At 45.3% G+C, this 26,035-nt stretch overlaps 3 protein-coding genes and 1 long non-coding RNA gene across 7 annotated transcripts in view; 2 read left to right on the top strand and 2 right to left on the bottom strand.

The window, feature by feature from the left end:
- Nucleotides 1–69: 69 nt before the first annotated feature.
- On the bottom strand, nt 70–8,099 carry LOC147133822 (putative monooxygenase p33MONOX). Of its 2 annotated transcripts, none has more exons than XM_086057260.1 (9): nt 7,925–8,099; nt 6,204–6,390; nt 6,037–6,098; nt 5,785–5,960; nt 5,141–5,255; nt 3,718–3,845; nt 3,058–3,161; nt 2,804–2,976; nt 70–1,824 (listed from the first exon to the last, which is right to left on the bottom strand). In XM_086057260.1, exons 3-9 carry the CDS (start codon nt 6,059–6,061, stop codon nt 1,601–1,603), a joined length of 945 nt encoding a protein of 314 aa, XP_085913386.1. In that variant the 5' UTR covers nt 6,062–6,098; nt 6,204–6,390; nt 7,925–8,099; the 3' UTR covers nt 70–1,600. The 2 variants fall into 2 exon arrangements, with proteins under 2 accessions (XP_085913386.1, XP_085913385.1); XM_086057259.1 differs by lacking the exon at nt 7,925–8,099 and adding an exon at nt 6,837–7,532.
- Nucleotides 7,039–22,180, top strand: pof1b (POF1B actin binding protein). 2 transcript variants are annotated; one of them, XM_086057257.1, is made up of 13 exons: nt 7,039–7,297; nt 7,526–8,080; nt 17,165–17,400; nt 17,819–17,843; nt 17,945–18,019; nt 18,085–18,177; nt 18,270–18,383; nt 18,623–18,775; nt 18,858–18,983; nt 19,178–19,315; nt 19,841–19,911; nt 20,029–20,149; nt 21,064–22,180. In XM_086057257.1, the coding sequence occupies exons 1-13, from the start codon at nt 7,277–7,279 to the stop codon at nt 21,067–21,069; spliced, it is 1,734 nt and encodes a 577-aa protein (XP_085913383.1). In that variant the 5' UTR covers nt 7,039–7,276; the 3' UTR covers nt 21,070–22,180. The 2 variants fall into 2 exon arrangements, with proteins under 2 accessions (XP_085913383.1, XP_085913384.1); XM_086057258.1 differs by having other exon boundaries at nt 7,262–8,080.
- The window catches only part of LOC147133818 (uncharacterized), a 67,887-nt gene continuing 49,985 nt past the window's right edge, over nt 8,134–26,035 (bottom strand). Inside the window, exons 4-6 of one of the 2 annotated variants that reach the window (XR_015090306.1) lie at nt 22,774–22,912; nt 22,275–22,409; nt 8,134–18,171 (exon numbers count right to left, since the gene is read on the bottom strand). This is a non-coding gene — a long non-coding RNA (uncharacterized LOC147133818). Of the gene's footprint in view, nt 18,172–22,274; nt 22,410–22,773; nt 22,913–25,596; nt 25,744–26,035 lie in introns of those variants that run through there. The other variant, XR_015090308.1, reaches the window with a different exon arrangement.
- LOC147133820 (homeodomain-interacting protein kinase 1-like) lies at nt 23,588–25,016 on the top strand. The gene is given in 3 exon segments (XM_086013154.1): nt 23,588–23,779; nt 24,436–24,617; nt 24,694–25,016. Coding segments are annotated over 3 exon segments (558 nt in total). The 3' UTR covers nt 24,878–25,016.

Raw genomic sequence — 26,035 nt, 5'->3', positions numbered from 1 at the left:
TGAGTAGTGCTCTTACAACTCGCTGGACACTTGATTCCAGCACATGTTCTGCAAGAAAGACAAAATGCGTTTTTGGGGTGACGAAAATCGGACATTTATTCACAAATAATCATGTGCAGACATTCTAAATCACAACACAGAAAAAGGACACATTTGTCCATTGAGAGGAGAGGTGGGCAACATATGCAACATACAGCTTGCAAGGGCATTTTTTTCTGGGCCGGCTGATGCGTTACGCGGCAAAGAAAAAAAAAAGCAGCTAAGCAGCATCACTCAACTGTCTGCAATACTTGCTTCTGATAGCGGCTCATTTGTTTGTTCACTGTGCATAGTGCTTAAACCTTTTTTTTTTTTTTTTTTTAATCCAGCACAGTCCAGCTAAGCACACCTCAGTATCTTTTACAACTATTCGTTTTCTAAGTTAGTATTAGTTTTCGATTTATTTTGGTACAATTCTATGAAAATGTTACATGCAGTATCAATGTCACTTGGTGAAACTGGTGTCAGCGGCTATTTTTTTCCTCAAGTTCCAAGGAGTGTTTTATATATATGTTTTTTTTTTTTTTTCAGTTATGGACCGCCGAGAACTCTGCCACCCTTTAGACAGGAAAAAAAAAAGTCATCAAATATTCACAGCTGCTGTTACTTTTTCTTTGAAAGAGAAGGGAACGCCACAGCAAAGTAACGCCGACGCCACTTAGTCCACTTACTGAAAATCAAAGTGCAAAAACCAAAACAAAAAAGGCGCAACTTAAAGACAAAAAATGAACACCAGCTTCACGTATGACACCCATTTGAAGAAGAGCTGCGATTAAGCCGTGATGCTTTTGGCCCTTTTAACGACTTCAAAAACCAACAGTAAACGTACTTCAATCATGTATCCACTACACGAGTCATTAAAACAACTAAATAATAAAGGGGGGGGGGTAATGTTTCAGCACGAGTCAGCCATTGCCCTGAGGCCACATCTTTTGTTACTTCAGTATTCTTTTTTATGGAACGATTAAGAAGAGCATGATGGTTCATGTAAAGTGCAATTAAAAGGACGGGCTTCTTCAGTCTTTTTGGAAGGATCACAGCGACATTACTGGAGTCACCCTTTCGCAAGTGACAATTGGCGGAGGTTCAAATGGAGCTGCATATATTTTGCTGAAGCGGAGCTAGTCAAACCGAGTGCAGGAGGGCAGGATGAGTTTACAAGTTTAAAAAAATATTTGAATCATGCTGATTGTTACTGTATTGTTTACAAATAACTGAATTATAAATCAAGCAAGCCCTTAAAACAAAAAAAATCCATGGAAGTGTCCGCGAGACACTATAAAACGCCACTAGCTGACGGTATCGCTCGGCCAACGCCTCCTTGTTGCCTGTTTCGAAGAGTAGTTTTACTGTAGTTTGGTTTGATTACACAGCGGTTAACTCCTCTGTGCTTCTGAGGAATGTTGAAATGCTACCAATTTTTTTCTTTCCTTTCAGATGATGAAGCAACATCGGAGCTACCATTTCGAGTTGGAAGTTCGCAGCCCGGAGGCCGGTAAGGGCGAAGCGTGCGACCTCGTGAGAGCGGCAGCCAACCGAGACACAGGAAGGATTGCGGCGTCTAGAAGCCGGAGGGCGTCAGGATGTTCATGTCGCGCGGCTTGAGCTTGTGCGGGCGAGCGCCCTGCCGCCGCCCGTCCACCGTCGGGATCTCCATCTTGGGCGGGGCGGCCGCCTTTTGGGGATCGGGGCCATCGGCCAGCCGGGCGGCCGCCGCCTGTGACTTCATGACCTCCGCGGCGCTGGGCTTGTGGACGCCGCGGTACGCCAGCAGAGCAAAGCCGGCTGGGTAAAAAAAAAAAGCCAAAAAAGCAGGGAGAAGGCCGGTAAATGCCTCACGTTCGCAAACACACAATTGCTATTTCAAACGGCGGGCGAGGAGCCGCATGCTGCTTCGCCGAGACAAAGACTATCTGATTGTGTGGAGCAGCCTGCTGTGGAAACGCTGGATGAATAAAGACGGACTCTTAAGTCACCTACCCAAAGTCATGCGGCGGCAAAGGGCTTCAATGTCTTCCGGGAATGTCGAGTCTTGCTCCTCCACTGCTCTGTGTGAAACTGATCCACTTGTGTGTTTTTTTTTTATGCGCAGCCATCCAAAATGGCCACCGGTCTGAAGGTCGTCCTTTCACTCATTAACTCAAAGCCCCTCTTTTGTTTGCACTTTGTTTTGCTTTCCAAACTCATGAGACACATCGCTCCATTTATTGGTAAACAGACGGTTGTTGACACTGTGGCTGGCAACCTTGGCCAACGTGCGGCTTCACCAAGTCAAACGGCAGCTGCGTGATTAAGCGCGAAGCGGTTGATGCCTTTACAAGGAGTGGACGAGGCATCTGTAGAGCCGACGTTACGCCTCTGAGTGGCTGGAACTAACCCTTATTATGACCGACACCACCACGTGTCAGCGTAGACGCCTTGACAATAGCACGCCGCATTTTGGAATAGACGCGGCGGCGTCTGTCAAGCTGACACTGTTGGCACCCCAAATAGACACCTGTGGGCGGCTGCCATCAACCTTTTCTGTGACTGATACCCCCGTACGGCACAGAGGGCATCTTTACGTCAGCGCATTACAACTTGAAGCAAAAGTGATATTGGTAACGCTCATGTCCTCCACTTTATTCAAGGCCTCGCCTCACCTGGCTGCGCTTGCTTTGACCGTGACCACCACATTTACTGCTAGGCGCCTTGAAAACAAGGCAGGGCGTTGCGGAACGCACGCAGCATCTGTAGAGCTGATGTTTACGCAAGCCGTGTTTACCTTGCGCGGAGGGATCGCTGCCCACATCGGAGGTGGACTTGTGCACGAGCGGCCGTGGCCCAAACACGCCCCAGCGCTCCAGCACGCCTCCTCCTCCGTCGCCGCCTACCAGATCCACGCTGCTGTTGGAGGAGCTCACGTTGACGTCCGAACTGGTGCCGCTGAACCAGCTCCTAAACAAAACAAATGTGAGCAGGGCTGCTTACATATTAGCTCGGATGGTTGGTGTTTTTTGGGGGGTTTTTGGGGCGTACCTGCGCTGATGTTTCGGGGACGTGTGCGGCGTGGTGGATGGCGTGGACTGGGCCGACGAGTTCTGGCGCTCTTCCCGGGACTCCATGCTCTGGATCTGCATTTTCTACACCGCAATGAAAACATCATAAGAATAATGGTACACAAAAAGGACCTTCTATCAACATAATACAGTTGTCACATTATTCGTACAACACACAAGTATCAGGCCTCCGACTACAATTACGATATTAAAGTTACATGTAAAGACAGTCGGAATTTTACAAGAGCCTTTATGGGAATTATGTCGGAATATCACAAGAAAAAATAATAATACTATGGGAATAAAGTTGTAATATTACCCCAAAAAGTCATAGTATTGAAAGAAATATTCAATAATAATACAACAAAAATTGTTACAAAAATAATCATCTAAAATCAAAATTGTGTGAGGAGGCAGTTGGAATTCTGCAGGGGGGGAAAAAAAAGATGGAATTATTGTGCAAGGATAATGCTAGGATATTACAAAAAAATAAAGTTGCACCTTCACAGGTATAAAGTTGTAATCGGAGAAAAGCGGCAATATAACAAAAATAAATAAAGATTTCATGGGCTTGGACTGTGAAACAACTTCCATCAAAATTCATAGTGGTGGTTTTATTGCGCAAGTGTGTGATTGCTACCTGGAAGGATTCAGGCATGCGGTGGTGGTGTCTCGTCTCCTCTGCCGTGAGGCCTTTGTGGGGAGTGTAACCGGTGTCGCTGAGGCCTGCTTTCTGCTCAAACTTGTACATGCTGTCGTGAGTCTGCTCTGTGGGGAAAAGATATATACATATATATATATATATATATATATATATATATATATATATATATTTTTTTTTATTATTATTATTAGGGGTGTAACGGTACGCTAAATCACATTTCGGTTCGGTATATTTTGGGTACAAAAAACAGATTTCTTTTTTTAAAAAATATGTTTATTTTGAAAAGATGACAAGTAAACTGTACTTTTTTCCGAAAAAATAAATAAAAGCGAACCATTCGGGTGATATTCTAAGAAATTACACCAGACTAAAAAATACACTAACAATAAAGATCTCTTAATTTTGGAAATTATTAAGACACTGGAATCTTGAAACACTCAGCAGCAACAGCCTATGACACATCTAAGTATTCAAGTTAAAGCCAAGTTGTCATTACAGTACATATATATACACTTTGTGTGATGAAAAAAATACATACAATAACAGTTATTGCTAACTATATCAAAACTATTCTTACAATGAAAAAAATACAGTAACTTTAAAAAGTCTTTATGGTATTGTATACACTTTTTAGCCATTGAAACCTTTGAATGTTCAACAGCATATTGTAAAGTGATCTGCGTTGTAACGAATTGGGTATTCGGTGTTGTGGTCGGATTTGTGCGTCGCTGAGTTGTGATGTTTCCGAGGTTCGTGAATGCATCGTACGGCAAGCGAGTGGAGCGGCGGAGAAAGAAGAGTGCGAGCAGTCGTACTTGGATGAATAAAAACGTGATAATTAAACTACGTCTGACGGCGTGTTCCTGGAAGACGCTCCAATATGATAAATCTGGCTATTTAAGTTTGACGTTTTTGCTCCCTCGTCTAAGAAACATTCACAGTCGGATGATGCCGTGCATGTTAGACGTGCTACCTGCCGCCCATCTCAAGTAGCGATGTTGGCACACAACTTTCGGACTTAACCGCGTACCTTTCCACATCGGCGATTTTAACAGGACAGACAGACTGGTCCCAAACAGGAGACCTTCGAGCTCTGACTCTTTTCTGGCACTCACTGTTGTGCCGCCACTCTCCTTTCCCGCATACAACAGTCAATAGCGCCCGTGCGTAAGCTCGCGCTAATGGACCGAACCGAACATGCCATTCCGAAACGTATTAGTACCGTTACACCCATATATATATATATATATATATATATATATATATATATATATATATATATATATGTGTAGAGAGAGAGAGAGAGAGAGAGAGAGAGAGAGGGGGAGAGGGAGAGGGAGAGGGAGAGGGAGAGGGAGAGAGAGAGAGAGAGAGAGAGAGAGGTGTTCGTTTGCATTACTGGTGATAAGAGAGTTGAGGATGACAGAGGAAGCCTTGGTCTTCACCACACTTGTGGACCTGGCGGGGGCGCTGTCAATCACGTTGGTCTGACGCACTGCAACACCTTCGTCCTCCTGGTGGACAAACACATGGACCAAATTATTATAACGCATCCATAATAGAAAAAGGAACTGATTTACATACAACGCCTTTCAAGGGAATCAAAGATTCGTTCCCAACAACTTTCAGATGTGTTTAATTGCCCAAAATAAAGAAGCAGTAGTATGAGAAGGGACTCATTAATTGATGCAAATAGTTTTCATTTTGTGTGAAAAAAACGTTATCAAAATGGAAAAAAATAGCACTAATGAGAATAAATTACGAGAAAAAGATGAAAGAAAAAAATAAAGTCAGAATTAAAAGATGAGTCTATTTGACAAGACAGTCTAACTTTGTAACAGCAGGATCATATTAAAATAAGAAATCGCAGTTGAATGACAAAGCCTAATATTACTCAGATTACAAAGGCAGGTTATGATTGCTTGCAGTACAAAATTCATTCACTATTTTGAGGATAAAGATTAGAATCCTTCATCTTAAGATACTTTATTCAAGCAATGTGTAAAGGGTGCTGGATTGGAGGGTTTGGGGTTAGTGTCCCACCTCAGCCAGGTGGTTGAACTTCCTCTCGGGCACGACGGGGCGCCTCCACAGGTTGGTGATGTTGATGTCGTGTGGGGGCGTGGACATGGGCGCCTCCAGGTTGTCGTCGTAGCTGAGCGCCCGGCGGGTCATGCCGATGGGGAGCTTCATCCCGCCCATTCCGGAACCTTCCAGAGCTGCCGAGGTAATACCATCGCCGTTTCACAGCCTTTCTCTTTTCATCGAAACGCTTCAATATTGTTTCCAACTCACCTGGTAAGTCACCTGAACCAGACATGGCTTCTGTACTTGTAATAGGAAAGATTGATCAGCACCTGTGGGAACAGGAGAGGTACAAATGAGAATTACAATGAACCCCACTTTATTGCAAGAATTCACAGGAAATACAAAGCTAGTGTGCAGTAGTAAAAATAACTAACCTGTGATTAGAGTGGCAGCAGAGAGCAGAAGCTGGCAGTAGATGGGCTCATCGCACCCGGCTATGTTTATGTGTTGTGGACCGGGCTGATGGAGAGACTGAGGTTACATCAGGTCAGATGGGACACTTGTCTTCTGGCAGTGCATTGTGGAGGAAGCAGGCAGCCAGCCAGGCCGGAGGAGGAACAACTGCACGAGCAGATCAAATGTCAACAACACAGCATTTTGGCCAACAACAAAAAGCACAAAATTGGCCACACACAAAATAAACCAAATTACGATTACAAAAGGCGAAAGGTAGACGTTGGCGATTTTCGACGTTCCACCGTTTACGGGTCTTTCGTCTTGAGACACTAGCGAACTTCAACGCGAGTTTTTTTTCCAGCTAAACGACAGTTTGGCTGCATGTCATCGCCGCCGAATATAAGAATGCTGGCTTCGACATCACAAACACGCGTATCTGGAGCTTTTAACCACTCTTGGCATGAAAAAATGTCGGCGTCGTTCATCCGTGAAATTTCAGAACGCAGTTTGTACCGCCGATTGCGGAACGAATTGATGCTGAAGGACAAACAGATGCGACACAACAGGCGGCCAAACGGCCAAACATCTCCCAGGCGGATTTTGTTCCTTACCGCGGCGAAAACGGCAACTTTGGGGCGTGTGGCTATAGTGTCCAGTGTGAACCTCCAAAGACGAGTGAGCGGTTAACGGATAAATTGATGATTTGCTCGGCAGCCATTATGCTTAGTGTGAAAAGAATTCCGGGATGGAAAGGCGACCTCACGTCACAATCTCGCGAGAGTTTGTGGCTTTTGTTTTGCAGAAAAGATCTATCTTGCTACCGAACCAACTTGGACGTCCTTTATTTTTTTTGGTTACAGACTCTTGTGCTATTATATAGCAAGCACGTCCGAAGACTTTCTATTTTTGTGACGTGTAGGGTACATCTGAAACGGCTCTTTGGCTACATCTCGTGGTGGACTTTGTAGAGAATGACGTCATACACAATGACTTGTTACACATTCGTGAGCCGAGCGCTGGACGTTTCCATGGCGACCAGTCAACAAGATTTATGACTTCGCGTTTAGTCAAGGTGTAAAAGCCGAACATTTATTGCATATTATTGTTATCCAGCAAGAATACGTTACTGTCTTACAAGGAACGGTTTTACAATACTGTAGGACATTTTTGCCAACTATACAGTGGGACCACTTTAGCATTTTCGTTGGAAAACATGTTACAAGTGCAAATATAAGTGCTCGAACGGCTTGCCATAAATCAACTTGTTGAAACTTTCTCTCGGTTCCGCCCACCTCTACAGAGGCAGCGTCGACATTCGCACGCTGAGCAAGAGAACCTCCCCTGCCACCTTCTCCACCCCACCCCCAGGAGCGACTCTACTAACCGGACTTTCCTCCCGAGTGCTGCTCGCAGAGGAGGAAGTAACATCGGAGGACACATCACTCCTCTCCGGAGAGGAAAAACACCACCAGGAACTAGCTCGTTTGAAACAACTTCTTTAGTTTCGCCACCCACAACAATGTCCGTCCAGAGCCAGAAGACCACCACGACCACCTCCACCTACCGGACCGTGAACGTGGCCTCGCCCGAGCCGGTGAGCGGCGGCGCGGTGCTGACCGCGACGACGACCGGGGCGGCCCGCTCGGCCTCGCCGCTCCAGTACGCCGTCAACGGCGGCAACTACAGCACGCTGCGCTACCTGGTGCCGGTGCAGCCGACCGTGCAGCAGCAGTCGTACGTGCTGCTGCAGCAGCCGGCCGTCATGCCGCAGGTGATGTCGCCCGTCTACCTGCAGGGCGTCCCCCGCGTCAGCGTCAGCAGCCTGGATTCGGAGCTCCTGTTCCAACAGAACACGGTGAGGTCTCCGGTTGACACTCGCGCGCGCTGTGAACGCAACACGCAAAATGTCACTACTGCCAACTTCGGAAAAACAACTTCAACTGTTTAGAAGGAAAGTTTTTGGAGTCTTGATCCCATATCTTTGATTGCCATCTTAAAGTCCATGTACTAGTACATTCTTTGTCCATAACCAGGAGAACAACTTTGGCATACTGCTAGGACGAAATGTTACTACTAGTGAGGCAAAACTGTGCACTAGTTGACAACTGCGTACTACTGGTGACAAAATTCTAGTAATTATGCAGCACTTAACTAGTACTACTAGAAGCGCCCAGATGTCAACTAGTGTAGTTTGGGCTCACAGAAGCTTCATTTAAACAAAAGTCGTGCTTTGCTGGCATCTCGTGGATTTGAGGGGACACTACTGTATGCATGGCATTCCTGCACACTCACAGGACAACTTTGGCATACAAGTTGGGCAACTACAAGTTACTACTAGTGGGGCAAAACTGTGCACATCTGTATGTTACTAATGCTATTAGTAAAGCTCGAGATATTAACTTGGAGAATTTGGTCATCATAGTGTGAGAGGCACGCAGTTGTCTACTAGTGCACAGTTTTGCATCACTATCCTACTAGAATGCCAAAATTGTCCTTCAAGGGTGCGGAAACGCCATACTGTAGTCTAGTGGGAGGAAGAAAAAGAAATAAGACAGTTGTTCTACTAGTGCACCTTTGTCTTACTAGTTAGAACAAAGAGCATACTGGAACATGAACTTTCAGCTGGATATCAAGGATGTGGCATAAATGCTTCAATGACTTACTTTAAAGTACATGATCACACAAGCCTACATTAGGCAGACCCGTACAATCCATCCGGCAACAAATCTGCCTATTCAAATGAGACTAGTACTCACATTTGAATTGCTGATTTAATGTTTTCCACAATGATGATTCATTTGACTTATGGCATTACAACGGCTGCGTATGTACATTGAAAATACAATGAAACCTCCAAAGTGGACCAGAACCCGCCACACAAGAAATCTTGTGAGAATTGAAAGCATGCATGCGTTTTCTTCCGTTTTTTTTTTTTTTTTTCCTTATGCCGCTACTGAAGGCTACTAGTGGTTGAATGCTCATTTCACCTGGACGAGTTAGGAATGTTCACGGGTAACTTCATGAAATAAAAAAAATGCTGGCTGTGTGGCGCAGAAGGTGTAAAGTTGGCTTTTGAAATTCCCACTTTGGAGGTTGCACTGTTGCATAAATCAACCACAAGCGATGATGTGTCTTAATTTAGCAATGCTCTGAGTATGGGTGTGTGCATTATGAGCAGCATGTGTCAGAATTGTCAAGACGTACTGTGTCATTTGCATCGAGGTATTTGGCTGTGTCATCCTATCATCCAGCTCCTCCTTTGCATGCTTGGAAGAGACGACAGCTCGTGGAGATTTTGTGTGTATTTTTGGGCTGCATGCATGATGCAAAGGTGCATGTGGCGTCACCTAACCGCAACTTAACACGCTGCCCCCATTTCTCGTGGCCTATCATGAGCAATCGTTTGACTGATTTGTTGAAATCCCAGGTGGGAGTAGGTCAAAGTACAAGCGCTGGGAAATGGCAACTCCCAACCAAAATGGCTGACTTCCTGGTCAATTTGGGTGCTCGGGGCTTTTCCGTGTGTCCTGCTGTGACGGACGTTCACTCAATTTTGCAACATCAGTGAAACTGACGTTGGGGACTGAATTTTTTTCCAACTTTCAAGCCCTGGAATTCATCCCAAAATGGCTGCAAACAAAACAAAATGGCCGACTTCCTGTTCAGTTTCCTGCACGCGTCCTTGTGAGTTTTTGATATGTCCAGTTATGATAGACACGTCGTCCTGATTTCGGTTAATCGGTGAAAATGGTGTTGGGGGCTAACTTTTCAGGGGTGCTACTTACTGGGTTTTGGGGATATAGCTTCACCAGGATACAGTCCTCCTATGATATGTTCTGCACATACTCCCAGCGTGACTTGACTAACCGCTTTCAAAAATACTTCCACTTCCTGTGCTTTGGTTTCATTTGGACTCTACCGTTGTTCAATGTTTTTTTGTTTTTGTTTTTTAAACTACACAAGGGTTTCCCCTGGCTCCCCTTTTATTTTCAAACCCACTCATTTGTCCTCTTGTTTGAGTAACTCCAGTCGGAATTGTCAGAAAGCAAGCCTAGCGCCACACCCCGCCCGCCCGGCTGCCAAGGAGGCACACCCTGAAGTCTAAGAAGATGAAAACGCTTCACCCGGTCGGCTCTCGCACCGTAACACCCGCCCCCAAGTTCGATTACTGTGGTCACAGGTCATATGACCCTGACACCCTGACACCAATTTACTTTCTAATACTCAATTTTTAATCGACTGTACATCTAAGTTATCAAAAAAAACAATCGTAGCTAAAATGCCAATCAAATCGTGAAGTGTCTGTCAGACGCCTTTGCAGCATACAATGTCAAACTTCAAATGTACAAAAAAAACAACAACATAAAACGCTAAACATTTTAAAAGTATTTGGACAGGAAGGAGACACAAAGCTGAAAAGCATTTAGCTGAAAAAGTATACCAGGGAATTTTTGCCACAAAAAAAGTTCAGCGTCCGCCAGCGTGAGTCGTTTCACCTTGTTTTAGTGTCATTTGTCTTGACATTCTCATTATAGTGTTTGGAACGTTAAAATTCAACTTAAAACATCACCTGTGCAGTTGATAAATGCAAACCTAAATAGCATGTATCCAAATAAAAGGCAACGGAAATGTTACAAAGTGGACCTCGACGTGATTTCAAATCAAAACAAAATTTTAGGGTCAAAATGTAAAAAAAAAGAAAAAAAATCAAATAAAAAGAAATAGACATTCACTTGAATTCAAATTAAATTTGAGATATTTAAGAAGTTCTAGCGCTAAACTTAGTTACTCCAAGTGTACGAACAACAGCAGCGTTTTGTGAAAAACAGCTGTCGGCAATGTCGTTAGAGTCATTTTCTGGAAAGACAAGTTTCCATTGTGTTTTTTTTTTATGAAGGCGTTGTTGGGCTTCACAGACACAATCACAATGCAAGTCACTCATACGATAACGTAGCATAGTGTAGATCGTGTGTGTTACATTGACTCCAACCTGCCAGGTGAAGTTGTAAAGCCATTGTGCTAAGAACGTAGTCAAATTTAACAACAACCCCCCCCCCCCACACACACAAAAATAAAGAAAGCACAATATTAAAGGTGTTTGAGGGCAGTAACAATTCGTCAGCTTCTTGTTGCGCTGCCACTCAGAGCTCAAAAGACTCATTATGTAACACTGCATGAATGTCAGCAGCAAGCGTGGCTTTTGGCTTTCAGCTGTTTGACTCAAACACATTTAAAGAGAGGCACTCAGAGAACATATTACAATATTTTCAAAAGCATTTGGACAGGCACTGTCTTAAATTGAATTCATGATTTACGTCAATCTAAATTTGATTTATTTAGCTATTTTCTTACCAAATGTAAGATTAAAAGGGGTTCCGTAGCTTAAAGAGCTTGAAAAACGAAAGTGAAACAGTGAAATAAAGTAAGAACGCCGCATCGACCGTGAGCACGTCATGGCGTACCGCAAGGATAGGTACTTGAACCCTTGTTGCTTTTAAAACAATGCATGTTAGTTTTGCTAATCCTTGTGAAAGAAAGTAAGCTTTAAAATAACTTCACTTCCGTTACGTACACACGGGCCAGAAAAAAAACTAATTTGCGCTGTAATGTAGCATGCTAACACGTGGCACTTTAATTTACTTGGCACTAGTTCTTGAGTTTTTAAATCAAATATGGCTAAAAACCTGCAGATTTGGACTATTTCTTTATAAGATGATTTTGCAACATGTTTGAAATGAGAACATTTTGGACTGAAGGCAAAACTGCCATTTTGACTGCTTGTTTGCAAAATGTGGAAACCTGAAAATGTAACATTTTGAAAATGGGTCTGAAGCGACGACCGGTCATTGGCAAACAATAATGATGTACCTCAGCATTTTTTAAATGTTTTTTTTTAATAAATGCATCTCTGGAAAAACAACTATAGTACTACGACCTAGCCACTTGTAAAATCTCATTTGGTGACGAAGGCTACTTCTAAGATAATTTTGTCAGTTTCTTCCTAAAAGGATTTTACCGACCGACTACTGGCCTGGTTACGTTACGTTAGCCTTCATTGATACACGGCTCTTAACTTTTCTCCCAGTTTATGATGTGGTCCGCCAGTGAACAGGGTTCCGGTTGGTAAATTGAACAGAAGCGTCAGCATTTGGTAGTGGGGCCGATCCAGCCGAGCACACCCGACCGACATTCCGAATGTTCCTCAAACAGGAGTACAAAGACGCATTATTCGGGCGGGTTAAAGGACTCCGGCGGGCACGGCTTTCTATGAACATGGCTCTTTCTTCCTCTTGTCTCAGAACGTGAGCAGGAACTCCTCCTCAGGGCTCAGCCTGTCCTCCAGTCCCCCCAAGACCCCCGAGCCCAGTGTGGAGGAGGAAGAGGAGGAGGAGGAGGCAAGGCACACACAAACACACCAGTTTTAGCTTGCCCACCCGCCACGAAAGGCGACCGTAATGGTGGAAAATCTCCGGGAAGCAGCCGTCCGTCTGGCAAGCGCACAAATATGCGTCCTTTGCCGAAAGCTTGTGGCCTTTGTTTGCTTTACTTGGTGTTGAGTAGCTTGAGAATCCAATTCAAAGGTTCCCTTTAAGGTAACATGACATTCTCCCTCAGCATAGGAGCTTAAACTTGTCACGACAAGTTGGAGTAGGAGTTGAAATTCAAGTGGAATTACTTCTGCAACATTGACGCGTTATTACTTTGTGCCAAAAATCATTAAGTCAGACTTTGGACTAAAGTGCCCATTTAGATGAGGTTGCTCGTTCTAAAAATGCTAAGCTAATAGCTTCTTGCCTCGTGGTTGATACAATTGGTTGTCTTTACTCTACAATCCCTACAAAATTACGAAAATATACATTTTTATGTAGTTCATCAAAAACGTTTGGGTAAAACTTTAGGATTGAGCCTACACAGACTCGTGATCTAAAACTGACATTAAAATACTTGTGTCAGTACAGTGTCAGCTTTACGATTGTCACCTGAGCTCCGCGGGTGGTGCGTGATGTCTACCATTGGGTCTACCATTTAAAAAAACAAAACCAATAAATTGCCAATTTTGGATGGAGCATTTCTTTCTTCAAGCAGACATTTCATGTGGACAATGTGCTTTTTAGAGCTGAAGAAATACGGCATGGATTCTTTCTGTTAGTTTACGCAAATAGCCTGCATGCGACCGCACCTCATCTCGCACAAGGTTAGCAAAGTTGAAGCTCGTACGGTGGACTCACTGGACATTATCAGCTGCACCTGCACATATTATTATTATTTTGTGCTCTCTGAACTTTACAGTCACATAAAACGTGTGTTAAATTGAAGGAAAGTGTCTTGCGTTTGGCAGTGGCAGGAAATAGAAGGTGGGGGGGTGCCGGGGGAGCGTGTGAGTCTGTTTGTGTGTGTGCGCAGACACACCCGTCATCTCAAAAAGCCCATGAGCATGTGTTAGTAGCTCAAAGTGTGAGTGACAAAGCAAGCGTGTGTGCGTGTAGCTACAAAGGCGTGGCCGGGGCCACTTCCCACACGTTTTTGCTGTGGGTGGGTACATTCCGTGGAATGTCAACCTGCAGCGTCACGTAGAAGACGGACGGGCGTGGCCACAACTGGAGCGCTTTACTGGATAGGCGCCGACTTGGCGACTCAGACTTTTTCTTGGAAGCACCTTTTGCGTGAAAGTGACAAAACACTTCAAAGATCGATATCATAGTTGTGTCGCTGTCTCGTGTGAGTGAACTGTCGGCGTCGCGTTGACGTCCATGAGCAAACAGTCATCGCTTAGTCACTTTGTCCCTTTCCAAAAAGCCGTTTCAGCATTTACCGTATTTGATATCCAGCTTAAGGTCCGTGTACTAGCGCCCTCGTTTTCCTCACTAGTCGGACAACTTTGGCCTACGAGTCGGACACGCGCACGCTACTAGTGAGGTAAAATTGCCCATTAGTTGACAATGAGAGCTACTGGTACTACGAGTGACATTATAAACGTCATGCAAGTGCACCACCACGAGTAATACTAGTGCACACTTGTTACACAGTCGTGTAAGCAAGTCGTGGCAAAATATTGCAAGGCAGACAGAGTCATTGTCCAAAGTACTAGTGCGGCCAACAGCGTACATGTAGACTTCAAGCTGGATCTCAAGGATGTCGATTAAATGCTCAAACAGCTTTCCATACGAATCTAAGTTGAGTTGTGTTGGTCTCGAAATCTGGACAGTGCGGTGGAAGTAGCGGTTAGCTATGGCATCCGGCTTCCAATCTCAGCATGGTGTTTCTTCACGTGCATGTGACGTTCACTAGGGTGCATCAAAAGCTATTTGTTGATCAAATAGCCCGTGCGTTCCGCTACACTTTACACCCTCTGCTAGTTAGCTCGCTAGCTTGGGTTTGAATGCGGTTTAGCAGCTTGATCGGCCGAGTGAGCGGCGTTAGCTGGCAGACACAGTTGACGTCACAAGGACGGAAACTTTTTGTGGGGTTATCCCAAGTTGATAAGCGACATTTTACTGGCTTGCATGCACTCGTGCTCATCCCCGACCGGGTCTACTCAGCCCAGGCATTCGCTCTCACCGCTGCAGGGAATGCGCGGCATTCCCAGCTAATTATAGGCCACCTTGGTCTAAAGCAGAAATAACACTTTTTTTTTTTTTTTGAGAGGGGGAGGTAAAGACAATGTTCTCCTGGCGACTGCTTCTGTTGTACAAAAAAATGACTCCCGGTAATTAGTTTACATTCCTCCTTGATAGTCATTTTTTGTTTTAAACTCAAGTTGCCTTAGCAAAACTTGGAACGTTTGTACGATTCAGGACTTTCCCCCAAATGCTGTTGAGTTAATAAACAGTCCCCGCCATGGCAGCTATTTGCAGAAATGCGCTTGCGAGTTTTCGCCGTCATGAGCTCAGCCGTGTCTTTGGAATTTGGCGTCTGCCGCTTATCTGCATACTGAGAAGCCAGCCAAGCACTTTCTGCTATTGTGTGACAATCAACACCGCCAACTCTGGCCCAGTGTGACCGAATGGGGGTTTGAATGAACCTAAATGACACTTACCAAAACAACGTGGCGTATTTTTAGTTTCACAAATTTGGAGTATTGAGTGGTGCTGCAAGTTGCCTTTTCAACCCAGGCAAAACGTATTTCTTGACATTGTCTTTTATTATGTTTTTATACTTTACATATATTTTGGATTCTTATAAACAAAAAAAAAAGTTTTTGGTGGAGCTAATGGTAATTCAGTTCATTTCAATGGGGAAAATTGATTTGACACGAGTCAAGTGAATTCCAAGCCTAGGCAAGGTAGCGCTGCAATTTGAAACAATGATTTTTTGCGTCCTGGTCTAACTGTCAAGATGGGAACAGCCGACAATCCCCGACCGGTTTTTGGTCCGCCTTTGCTCGCTTTCTGTGCGGGAATGGCTGGCATGCGGCGACACACCCATGTGATCCCTCGCGCAGGTTTGAACTTTAATTGACAGAAGCGTTAGGCTTTAATATTATTGTCCTGATCCTGCAACGCTTTCATCAAAGCTGGGGCATGCGTAATGGAAAGTACTTGATTGCTAAAAAGAGGTTTCTTCTGTTTGCCAAACGATTTCTAGAGCTAGCCTGAAAAATTGCCGTCTCATATACAAATTGATGACATTATCTTTTGAAAAGCCAAGTCCAAACACTATGGAGGCTTTTTTTTTTTTTTTTTTGTCACTGCCATGCCAGTTTGTTATGTTCCCTCGAGCACTTGTGGAATCTGACGGAGCGACTCGGCAGGTATTTATGAAGTGATGACATCAACGCTCGGTGTGAGAAGTGTGCGCTACAGTATGGGCAAAGGTATCGGAACATGCCCCAAAGTCTATCAACTATTCATTTCGCACTATTTCATTTCGCATGTTGTTTGCAAGACGTTTTGGGCCATCTTCCTCGGCTTTTGGTGCCAAATAACTCTTTTTTTGGACGGCCAAATAAACGGCATACAGATTTAGGATATTACAGAAAGGGCGACTCTAACAAACTGGTCATTCAATTTGAACAATCAATCGCTTTTGCAAATGATGGCGTCTGGTGTCAGCTCACAAGAGAGAGTGACAGGTGGATGTTTACAGAGAGTTAAGTGGCAGGGCACGACTGCAGATAACAGGTTACGCAACACTGAATCGGACTATGCGGCCGCAGATAAGAACATTGCGCTGGTGGGTGTGTGAGAGCTTGTGTCAGAGAGACCATAAAAAATGTTATTTTTTAAAAAAGAATGTTACCCCTTCCCACACGCTTTCAATACATTTGAACTTATGAAAACACTTTTAACCATACTGTATTTCAATAGCATAAAATGTACAGTATAGAAAATGTTTTTTGTTGTGCTCTTGAGTACCTCTAGATGGCAGAAATGTATGAGGTCCTGAGAGGGACTTTTTGGGGGCAGATGCCCATTTTGATATATTGCAGAATAAAATTCCGATGGCCGATTAATTTAAAAAGTAGTTCAGGAATAACATAACTTTTTTCGGTCCCTTAATGCGTACAACAATAAAGATGTGGATTACAAGCAGAACAGTGTTGTTTGTTTAACTTTACAACAGAGATACTGTAAAGCAGCCAAAATCGGCATAACATAACATACATAACATAATAACATTTTTGACTTATGTTGTATGGTGTTATTATGTATAAAAAGAAAAAAAATCCGATTTTTGCTGATACTGCCACTGAATCGGTTGGGCCCTATTTATGGGGTTCCGTTACCGGTTTTGTTGAGTGTGACTGGAAATGAACCTGAGCTCGTCCTTCCTACCAGACGCTTTAAAAATGAAGCAACCTAAAAAGCAATCCAAAAAAAAAAAAAAAAAAAAAAAAGATTGCTCTGCAGGTAGGTGATCGAGAGTGGCCTCATAGCAAACGCCTCCATTGTGACGCCAGTGTCGTGCTACATCTAAGACATGGACGCTGTGCTTCCAGGAGGAGGAGGACGAGGAGGCGGTGGAAGTGGAGGAGGTGGAAATTGTCAACGTCATCCAGCAGAAGCCGCCGCCGCCGGCCATCGAGAAGATCTCCCGGACGGAGGTGAAGACCGACCTGAGCGAGGCCACCAAGATGGACACGCGCTACTTTGCCGCGTTGCTGGCTGACGTCTACAGGAAGAACTGCGACATCCACTCCTGCATCTCCGAGCATGTGTCCAAGATCAGAGGACAGTAAGTGGAGCCAACTGCGTCCTGCCCACGTAAATGCATTGTTTACCATTGAATAAATCAAATGCGCACACACATGCAAGCTTATACGGGCCATTCAACCAAATTGGCGTCATCTGCGTCACCGGGCAATGACACGAAAGGACATTTTTATCAAGCGTCCTGACTCCTGCACGTCAAAATGTATTGTGTTTAAAGTTGACACTCAATGAGCGTAAATGTCACGGCTACAGTTGCTGTATTCGCTAAATGTACGCCACAACCCCATGAAGAGTTTCAGTACAAAAAAAAAACCCCAAACGACACAGAACGGAAACTAACTAACTGAAACGGTCAGCCTCCTGGAGACATATATGTGTCATGTTGTTTTATTCCGCAATAATAAGTTAATTGCGGTTGCTTTTTCCATTTTGTGTGACAGGAAAGTGGATCTCAGTGTTGACCAGGTGCGTCAGCTCCATTCCATTCGCACTTAATGTACAGCGTGCCTTTTTTTTGTTGTTGGATTGAGCACATTCCAGACTCCACTCATGTCGCGTGTGTTTAGACGGAGGACGTTGAGGCCATGCTCCCCAAAGGAGCCACCGAACTGACCAAACAGCAAATCCGTTACCTGCTGCAGGTCAGTTGTCGGCAATCACGTGCCGAGATGAGTGTCGAGCAAGCTGTCAACAACTTTGTGCGTAGACTCGCCTGACTGCGGATAAGAGCATGCGTCTGCTGCTGTCCACCTTCAGCAGCCTGAGAGAAGAACTCCTCCACATGTCCGACGACCTGCGGGTAAGAGCGCAAAGGCTTCAGCTCTCGCCCCTTTTCATATTAGGCGCACCTCTCGTTGAAGTTGCCCTGGAATCTGCGTGCGTGTTTTCCAGCGTCTGGAGAGCGAGAAGGAGGCGCTGGAGCGAGATTTGGCCTTCAAAGTGGACCAGGCTCGCCAGTACGACAGCCTCCTGGAGGAGGTTCGCGAGAACAACAGACATCTTCAGGCAAGGAGAAGCCCGAAAAGCCCAAAGATGCCTTTGCGCTAGAGCTAAGCTTACAATCGATTATTCCATCAATTACTCGTTCGATCAAATCCAAACAAACAACCGCCGCCCGCGTAACGCGACGGTAACACGTCCAAACACAGCATAGGACACTCCTTTCTCTCTCTGCTCAAACGCTACGAGGGCGGACTGCGCGATCTTCCGCCCTAACCCGGTCTCATCTCCCGACTCCCCGCCAGGTGTCTCTGAAGGAGACCACCGCCTCCCAGCACGCCTTGGAGAGCCAGCTGATGAGCGCCCGCAACGCCGACTCCAGCCGCGACTTCCGAATGCGCGAGCTGGAGGCGCGCATCAGGGCGCTGGAGAAGGAGAACGAGATGCTCCGGCAGAAGGTAGCCGGCCACCCTCGCCCGCGCCCTGGCTTTAGCCCGAAAAGGATCCGAGCGCGCTCATCTTTCCGCCTCCGCCTTGCAGCAATTGGGCCAATCCAGCAGCAGCAGCAGCACGCTGCACATCAAGACCGAGGAGCTGTCGCGGCAGTTCAACGAGCAGCTGGGCACCATGAAACAGGAGAAGGACAAAGAGATCCAGCGGCTGCGGGTGAATCGGCCTTTTACGATTTTCGGCATCGAGACGGCCAACAACCAACCCCCCTTAATATTTTCACAAGCAAAATGTCCAACCGGTCGGACCACTCCTGAAGCAAAATGCCATAGGCGGGCTATGCTAAGCGCGCAGACGGTCCATACTGGGAAAGGGAATGGTCACCCGTTTCGCTGCTTCTCTCCTTCCAGACTCAGATTACGAGGCTCCAGACAGAGATCACCACCGAGAGGTCGTCGTCTGCGTCGGAGAAGACCCTGCAGTTGAAGATCTCGGAGCTGCTCGCCATGCTGGAGCAGCGGCAGACCACCATCACCAGACAGGAGGAGGTCTGTGACGTGTGGCACACGCGCTCATGTAGCATTTCCAACTTTAGGGACGGGCCAGTATCGATACCAGGTATCGGTATCGGGCCGATACCGGCCTTGTTTGAAGGTAGCGGGTATTTGTGGAGGCTGCTGATGCCAGCCACTGACAATTAAGGCGAAAATCCCAGTTGCTCAGGTAACCACCAATCATGGCTCAGCTTCACAATACAGGTGAGCTGCGATCGGTCTTTGCCTGAGCAACTGCGATGTCATTTTCAGTCGACAGAAGTGACAACATGGCTGCCCCCTGAGATGGCTAAAAAGGGCTGCATTTTGCTGCTTAACTCATATTCCACAAACGCAATATTCATCAGAATACCGCGTTTCAACTAGTAGGCCCGCTGGGAACATATTCTTGACAAAAATGCGTTTGGGTTGATTTCTTCTTGAAGGAAATCGGGTAAAAAAAAAAAAAATCGGACAAAGTTCTGATTGGAGTTTTCAGCGTACTGGCTACTAATTGACGCATTCTTGACTTGTCCGTAGGAGATCCGGAGGCTGATGGACAAAAACAGAAGCGACAACTCCCAGACCACCAAGACTATCATCACCAAAAGGTATGCTACACCATTTAAGAAATAAATACATAAAAAAAAAAAAATCACAGATGACCAATTGGTTGAGCCGTCCCAAAAATGCCACCGCGTGATTTCCGGTCTTTGACGTCACTGCAGGTACAGGAACCACTACCCCATCCTGGGACTGCTGAGTGACGACTACCCGGTGACCTCCACCTCGCCTATCAGTGAAGACAAGACCATCGTCATTGAACGATCCGGAGAGGTTATTCGACGGGTATGTAACAGAATGGGGTATTGTAGCATTCGCAACATGCTATATGGCCAAATGTTGGTGTTTGGAGACCTCATCACATTGCAGTCGTTCGTTTCACATGTCTAAAAAGTTGATACATGGTCTCTCCGTGTTGCAGTTTTTCACTTAGCGCAAGTGGATCTGGAACGTATCTCTGCTGCCATAGACTGGGGATACCTTCCAGATCAACTTGCCAAACAAACGTGAAGCCTGAGAGAGCAGTTCACCGTTTCAAAGGAACCGGTGCCTCTTGGTGGCCAAAAAGAGCTACGGCAGGCAATTCCACCCATACACTCATGACGAGTCGGGTTTACGTGGAGCCATGTATTCCGATTAGAAAGGGTCGGAATGACCGGTCGGAATGAAAATGCTCCATATGAACACCCCAATCGGAATAAAAAGGCCCAATCTGAATGGATTTTCATTGGGATTCACAGGGGTGGTATATTCCTTTTGCCCATCCCAGCGAGCGTCGTTCAATGGGAATGGCCGGGCTGCGGGCTGCGGGCTGCGGCCGCTCTGCGCATGCTCCGTCTTGACGTGAATGCGAAGGGATACGCGCTTTGAGATGGTAGCGTCTTACCGGAGCTCGTCTGCCACGCGAGAAAGTACCACTGAATTGTTTTGATCAAGATGCTGCTTCTACAAGTGTTCAAACAATCGGCAACACTGTGCTAAAAAGATGGAAGTCCATCTTGATAGATCGCGTGACGTTGCCATCAATCTCCGCGTGTCACACGGCTAATCTGACTAACAAGTAAACGACCGATCGGAATAGATCACGTCGCATGTAAACAGGTGACCAGAGAGCTTCATTCGGAACGATTTCATCCCGAATGGCGAAAAAAGTCTCCATGTAAACGCGGCTAATGAAGACACTTCTTCTGTCCCAACAGGAATGAGGGAACAACGTGAGAAATCGCCTGTCTTGTCCACTCCATCGATTCCGTAGGATGGCACCTAATGTCTTATTTTTTATACTAATACAACAATTCAGAATGTATTTTTTTGCATTGACCAATTATGGGCGAACACTGCCTCGCTTTTGCAAGTAGTTCATTTCCCCCCACCCCACCCCACCCCCAAAGCAAGGTGAATTTGTCGGTGTAAATATTTAAATATATATATATATTTGTGAGACGGATTAGAGAAATGGGGAGCTTTGCTTTGCTGTCAGACGCTCGTGTGTAATCAACTTTATTAGGGGAGAGGTGCATGGATGTAGGTGCTTATGGTTGTGGAGTTTTAGGATGGATTTTAAAGCACAATATGATTTCAACTTCTTTGTATGGTTGTAGTGTAGTGAACACTTTTTTCCAGTGGAAGCTGTGCTACAGCTTGGTTAGCATGGGACGCTAACTCATTAGCAATAAAACCGCCTGAACCTGACTACTCGTTCCTGGTTTGTCTGATGTTTGCTCACTAAGCTAAGCCACTTTCTACCAACAGTTTTGGCTTGCTAGGATTTGGAACGGTAAACCCGATAGCGAGATAGCATATCTAGCGTCTCATCATCATGGTGTCACCTGCAAGTCAAGTCAGCAAATGCGACAATAATGTGTCTGGCTCCACCCTGTCGGGACCACTGCAATAGGTAACCCCATCCGAGGGTGCCAAAAAAGTAGTGCATATAAACTTAGCAACTTTAATCCACTAAAGAGATGCCAACCCTACTTATTCCTCTGTAGAGTCTGACAATTTTTAAAAATAGCACAGAACCACGGTGCTTCGTGGAAACCATGCTACATGCTAACAGTAGGCTAAGATAAGTTAATTCTTTGTAGATACTGTAAATCTTAGCAATGGACGAAAAAAAAAAAAAATGACCGTACATAACGGTAATGCTTGATGGAATCTGCTACTGCATGTGCTAACAGTAGGCTAAGCTAAATCAACTGGTTGTAGCTTTAGTAAATCTGCAAACTGTTTATTTTCACTTGTTTGTAACTTGTTTTGGATGGCTACGTTGTGACTGTCAGCTGCTGTGTTTGGGATTAAACAAAAGTGACTTTCTTTCCGTGTCTTTTTATTTGTCTAATTGTGATTCTCCCCCCCCAAAAAATCAAGGTTGTACTGTTGTGATTTTGACAGCAGGTGGCGTCATTACCTCTCCGGGTCAGGCAGTGGCTGGAGGAATGAGGTCATGGTAGCTCTGCCAGGCTCGTTGGCTGCACCATCCACTGCTTGTCACTACCCCCGACTCCCAAGTTCTCCTACAAGCGAAACCCGTCCCGACTGGCTTCTAATGTGCACAGGAGAAAGTGACATGAAAAGTGAAGCTGCACGTATAGAGCTTCATTGTAATCCTTCCCCACCCTCGCCTCACACGTTCCTGGACTCAATCGATTATGCAGGCCGTTCGACGGTATGTAGGCCTCGTGAATTAATTATGAGGCTTGGAAGAGGAGGGGGGGGTTAAAAAAAAAAAAAAAAAAAAGCAAATGCTTAAAAATTTCAGCTATGAGATGGCGGAAAAAGTAAATGTAAATGTGAATTTTGTCCGACTAAGGATTCACACTTACAAAAATATCGCACGTTGACTTGAGCTACGTAATATTTGGGCTCCGATGCCCACAAATTAACGCACGATGCTAACATTGGCTAACCATGCATTCGACGTCCTCTTCACTCCTCATCTCGGCCACATGCAATTTCTTCTGTGCGTGTCGGCCGCATCCATGTGAAGCCACTCTCCCTCTGATGGGCCCGGAGGGAATTTCAGTGCGATTGAGGCAGGAAGAGAGACTGCATTGTCCACATCAAAAGCGTTATTAGCCATAATCAATGCCGCCCGCGTTCTTTATGAGCACAATACCCTACACGCACTCCCCTCTAATCAGATCAATAGGCGCAATTGGTATAGATTGGGAGTGACAACGTTGACACTGTAGGGATGCGAAATAAGGATTAGAATGTGTACAGCTATTAATAAATACAGACTACCCTGGTTTGGCATCAAAATGCCATTCAGATTCCACCCATTCAAAGACTAACAGGTGTGTGTTTTTGTGGGGAAAATGTGGTGGGAAACAGACAGTGCTTAGGACTGTTTCAAACTCCTCCCCTTAACATCAGCTTCAGGTTGAAAGCATTCATTATTATTATTTTTTTTAAAAACCTGTCAATTTATGTACAGTATATATTACGGAGTTAAAAGCGCCATTCAATGTGTTTGTGTATTGCCAGCATTTTGATCCTACCAACCCTCCCTCCCTCCCCCGTCCAAAGCCTGCCAAGCCTATCGACCCCCTTTTACCCCAGAAAAGCATGCCCCACATGACCGGGGGGGTCTGGAGCTCCCTGTTGTATTCAAAGTTACATCACCATGTAGAGAAAATATGATTTAGACATCTTTAGAGTAGCTAACGTTGATGGCGCCATTTTCAAATTTTGAAATGATCCCCTCAATTCAAACCAAAAATGATTAAAGTGTGTGGTGATATCAAATGGATCGATAAGCATGTAAACGCGTTGAAAGCAATTTAAACTTTCATCTACATGGGCTACACTTGCTTGGAATGTGAATACCTGGACAAGAGTCTCTTTGATTTCATGAAGGAGCGACATTTCAAGCCTCTCCAAGTCAAGGAGATCCGACCCATCGTCCACCAGGTATGTCGAGTCTGGTCAGTGATGTTCCAATCCCATGGATTTAAACTCGTCATATACGTTCTGAAAACTGGTGGCTTGGAAAAAAAACAAAAACTAATTTGGGTCAAAAAGGGACCGAATCACTACTTAGGGTCAAGTTGACCCAAATATTGGTCGGCCCCTTTTTGTCCTTCGTAGTTATTTTTGACCCAAGATTATGCATGTTTTGGTCCACAATTTAAAACGGCTCCCAGATGTCAGAATAACTAACATGTCTGTGTCAAGTCTTGGTCAAAGTAACCCAAAGATCCACTAAAGCGCACTACGTTTTTTTTTCTTGCTGAAACTAAGGCAGCGGCCGGTCTTGGTCAAGCGAGCTACTCTACCCTGTTACCAACAACTTGGATGGAGCTAGGGCGTTCCGACTAGGCGAGCGGCTTCATCCTGGAAGCAGAGCTTTGAGTGTGGAACATAGCACTCTCTTTTTCTTGTGTTTCTGAAATATCTTGTTTTCTGGGTGTGGCCCTGTCTAATGCAAGTGAGTGACGGAAGCTCTGATACTACAAACACTTCTGCGCATGTAGCTCTTTGTATACCAACTGTGAAAAAAAAATTCAAAAAAGAACGAAAGTCAATTTTCTCCTATACAGCCCCCATTAAAAGACAGTTTCTATTAGCTCGCTAGGGCTCTGGACCACATTAAGGGTGCACGGATGATTCACGCCGACCTCAAGTTGGAGAACATCATGTTCATCAACCATCGCCAGCAGCCCTACCGCGTCAAAATCATCGATTTTGGCCTGACGCACGACATGGCAAACGCCAGACCGGGCTCGTACATCCAGAGCCTCCCTTACCGGTGTTTTGCTGGCCGTTTCCTCGATTCTCGGGCGCTTCTCATCAGAGCCAACTTAACTTTGTTGATCCTCTCTCAGGTCTCCGGAGGTCTTGGTGGGGGCGCCGTACCACGAGGCAATCGATATTTGGTCCACGGGTTGTGCGACTGCCTTCTTGTACACGGGTACACGGATATTTCCCGGCAAGAATGACTATGAAGTGGTAAATATTGATCAAATTGTGATCACTACTTGGTTAAACCGTTTAGGGGCTTGGGTCTGAAGTACTTTGGACGTGGTTGATTAAATTGTCAGGGTTGCAGTTGGAGCGTTATGCTATAGTTGCTTTTTAGGGGTTAGTGGAACTATTTTGGAGTCGTCGTTGCTATCAACTAATCCCATGTTTGTCTTTCAAGTCAAAGGTTTCCATGGCAACTTTGTTGTGTTGTATGCTCAGATAACGTACATCACAGAGACTCAAGGAGCCTTTCCAGACAGCCTGCTGGTCTCTGGAAAAAAGACTGAACACTTTTTCCTCCAGGAAAGTCAAACCAGTCTCTGGAGCCTTAAGGTACACTCCCTCCCATGTGCTACTGGTTGGTGGGCTAAACTGACCTTGAGTTATGTTCAGGAGTGTTGCTTTCTTGCACGCAATCTATCCGGTGTTCCTCACTTTTCTTTGCATAAAGACTGATAACGGTAAAAGGATTTCAAAATAAAGTCCTACGAATGGCCAACCTTCCTCATATTGTCACCGCGTTTGTATTTTCACACTCATCCGTCATCCTTCCTGACGAGCGGGGCAAGAGTGGCCACTGATGCACTGCCGCTCATTAATAAAACTTTTATTCTTAGTCAGGAAATGCATGCGAGCCCCGGTGGCTGGAGCTCCTCTCAGACACAGGAAATGGCCGCTTGGCCCGCAGCCAATCGTGCTATTTCAATGGGGGCGGGGGGGGGGGGGGGGTTGGGTGTGCTTCATCCGGAGCCAATCAAGCCGGGCCTGCTCACTTAATGGATCGGTGTCTCGACTCATCTGCGCACCCACAGATCAGCGGCAATTAGAGGCCGTGTGGGTGTGACCGGAGAAGCAGCTGGCAAAGGGAGAAACGCCATAGACGCTCAAACGCGTTGGAATTCATTTCGGAACTGGAAAAAAAAGACATTTTGATTACAAGTTTTCCATATGCTGAGACTTTAGTTGGGAATCGGACAAAAACCCCAATGAAGTTGGGACGTTATGTAAAAGAAAGAAAAACAAAATATATGATTTGCAAGTCCTTTTCTAACTATGTTGAACTGAATACACGACAAAGACAAGCTATTTAATGTTGGAACGTTTGTGCAAATATTTTCTCATTTTGAATTGGGTGCCTGCAACATGTTCCAAAAGTGTCAAGAAATAAACTTCTTTTAAAAGCGAATGACTGTGCATTGGGAC

This window comes from Filicampus tigris, chromosome 17 (assembly GCF_054856515.1).
Source record: "Filicampus tigris isolate MCC_2025a chromosome 17, RoL_Ftig_1.0, whole genome shotgun sequence".
Classification (NCBI taxonomy): domain Eukaryota; kingdom Metazoa; phylum Chordata; class Actinopteri; order Syngnathiformes; family Syngnathidae; genus Filicampus; species Filicampus tigris.
This window is presented reverse-complemented; position numbering and strand designations above follow the sequence as displayed.

What these genes read in the sequence shown, in the direction of transcription:
- LOC147133822 (XM_086057260.1), bottom strand. Translation starts at nt 6,061, where the DNA reads ATGTCTGGTTCAGGTGACTTACCAG. An exon ending in TGGTTCAGGTGACTTACCAG is followed by an intron (nt 5,961 to 6,036) that starts GTGAGTTGGAAA and finishes TTACCTCGGCAG; the next exon opens with CTCTGGAAGGTTCCGGAATG. An exon ending in CAGCGATCCCTCCGCGCAAG is followed by an intron (nt 1,825 to 2,803) that starts GTAAACACGGCT and finishes TTTTTTACCCAG; the next exon opens with CCGGCTTTGCTCTGCTGGCG.
- pof1b (XM_086057257.1), top strand. Translation starts at nt 7,277, where the DNA reads ATGACTTCGCGTTTAGTCAAG. An exon ending in AAATCCGTTACCTGCTGCAG is followed by an intron (nt 18,020 to 18,084) that starts GTCAGTTGTCGG and finishes CTTTGTGCGTAG; the next exon opens with ACTCGCCTGACTGCGGATAA. An exon ending in AGAACAACAGACATCTTCAG is followed by an intron (nt 18,384 to 18,622) that starts GCAAGGAGAAGC and finishes ACTCCCCGCCAG; the next exon opens with GTGTCTCTGAAGGAGACCAC.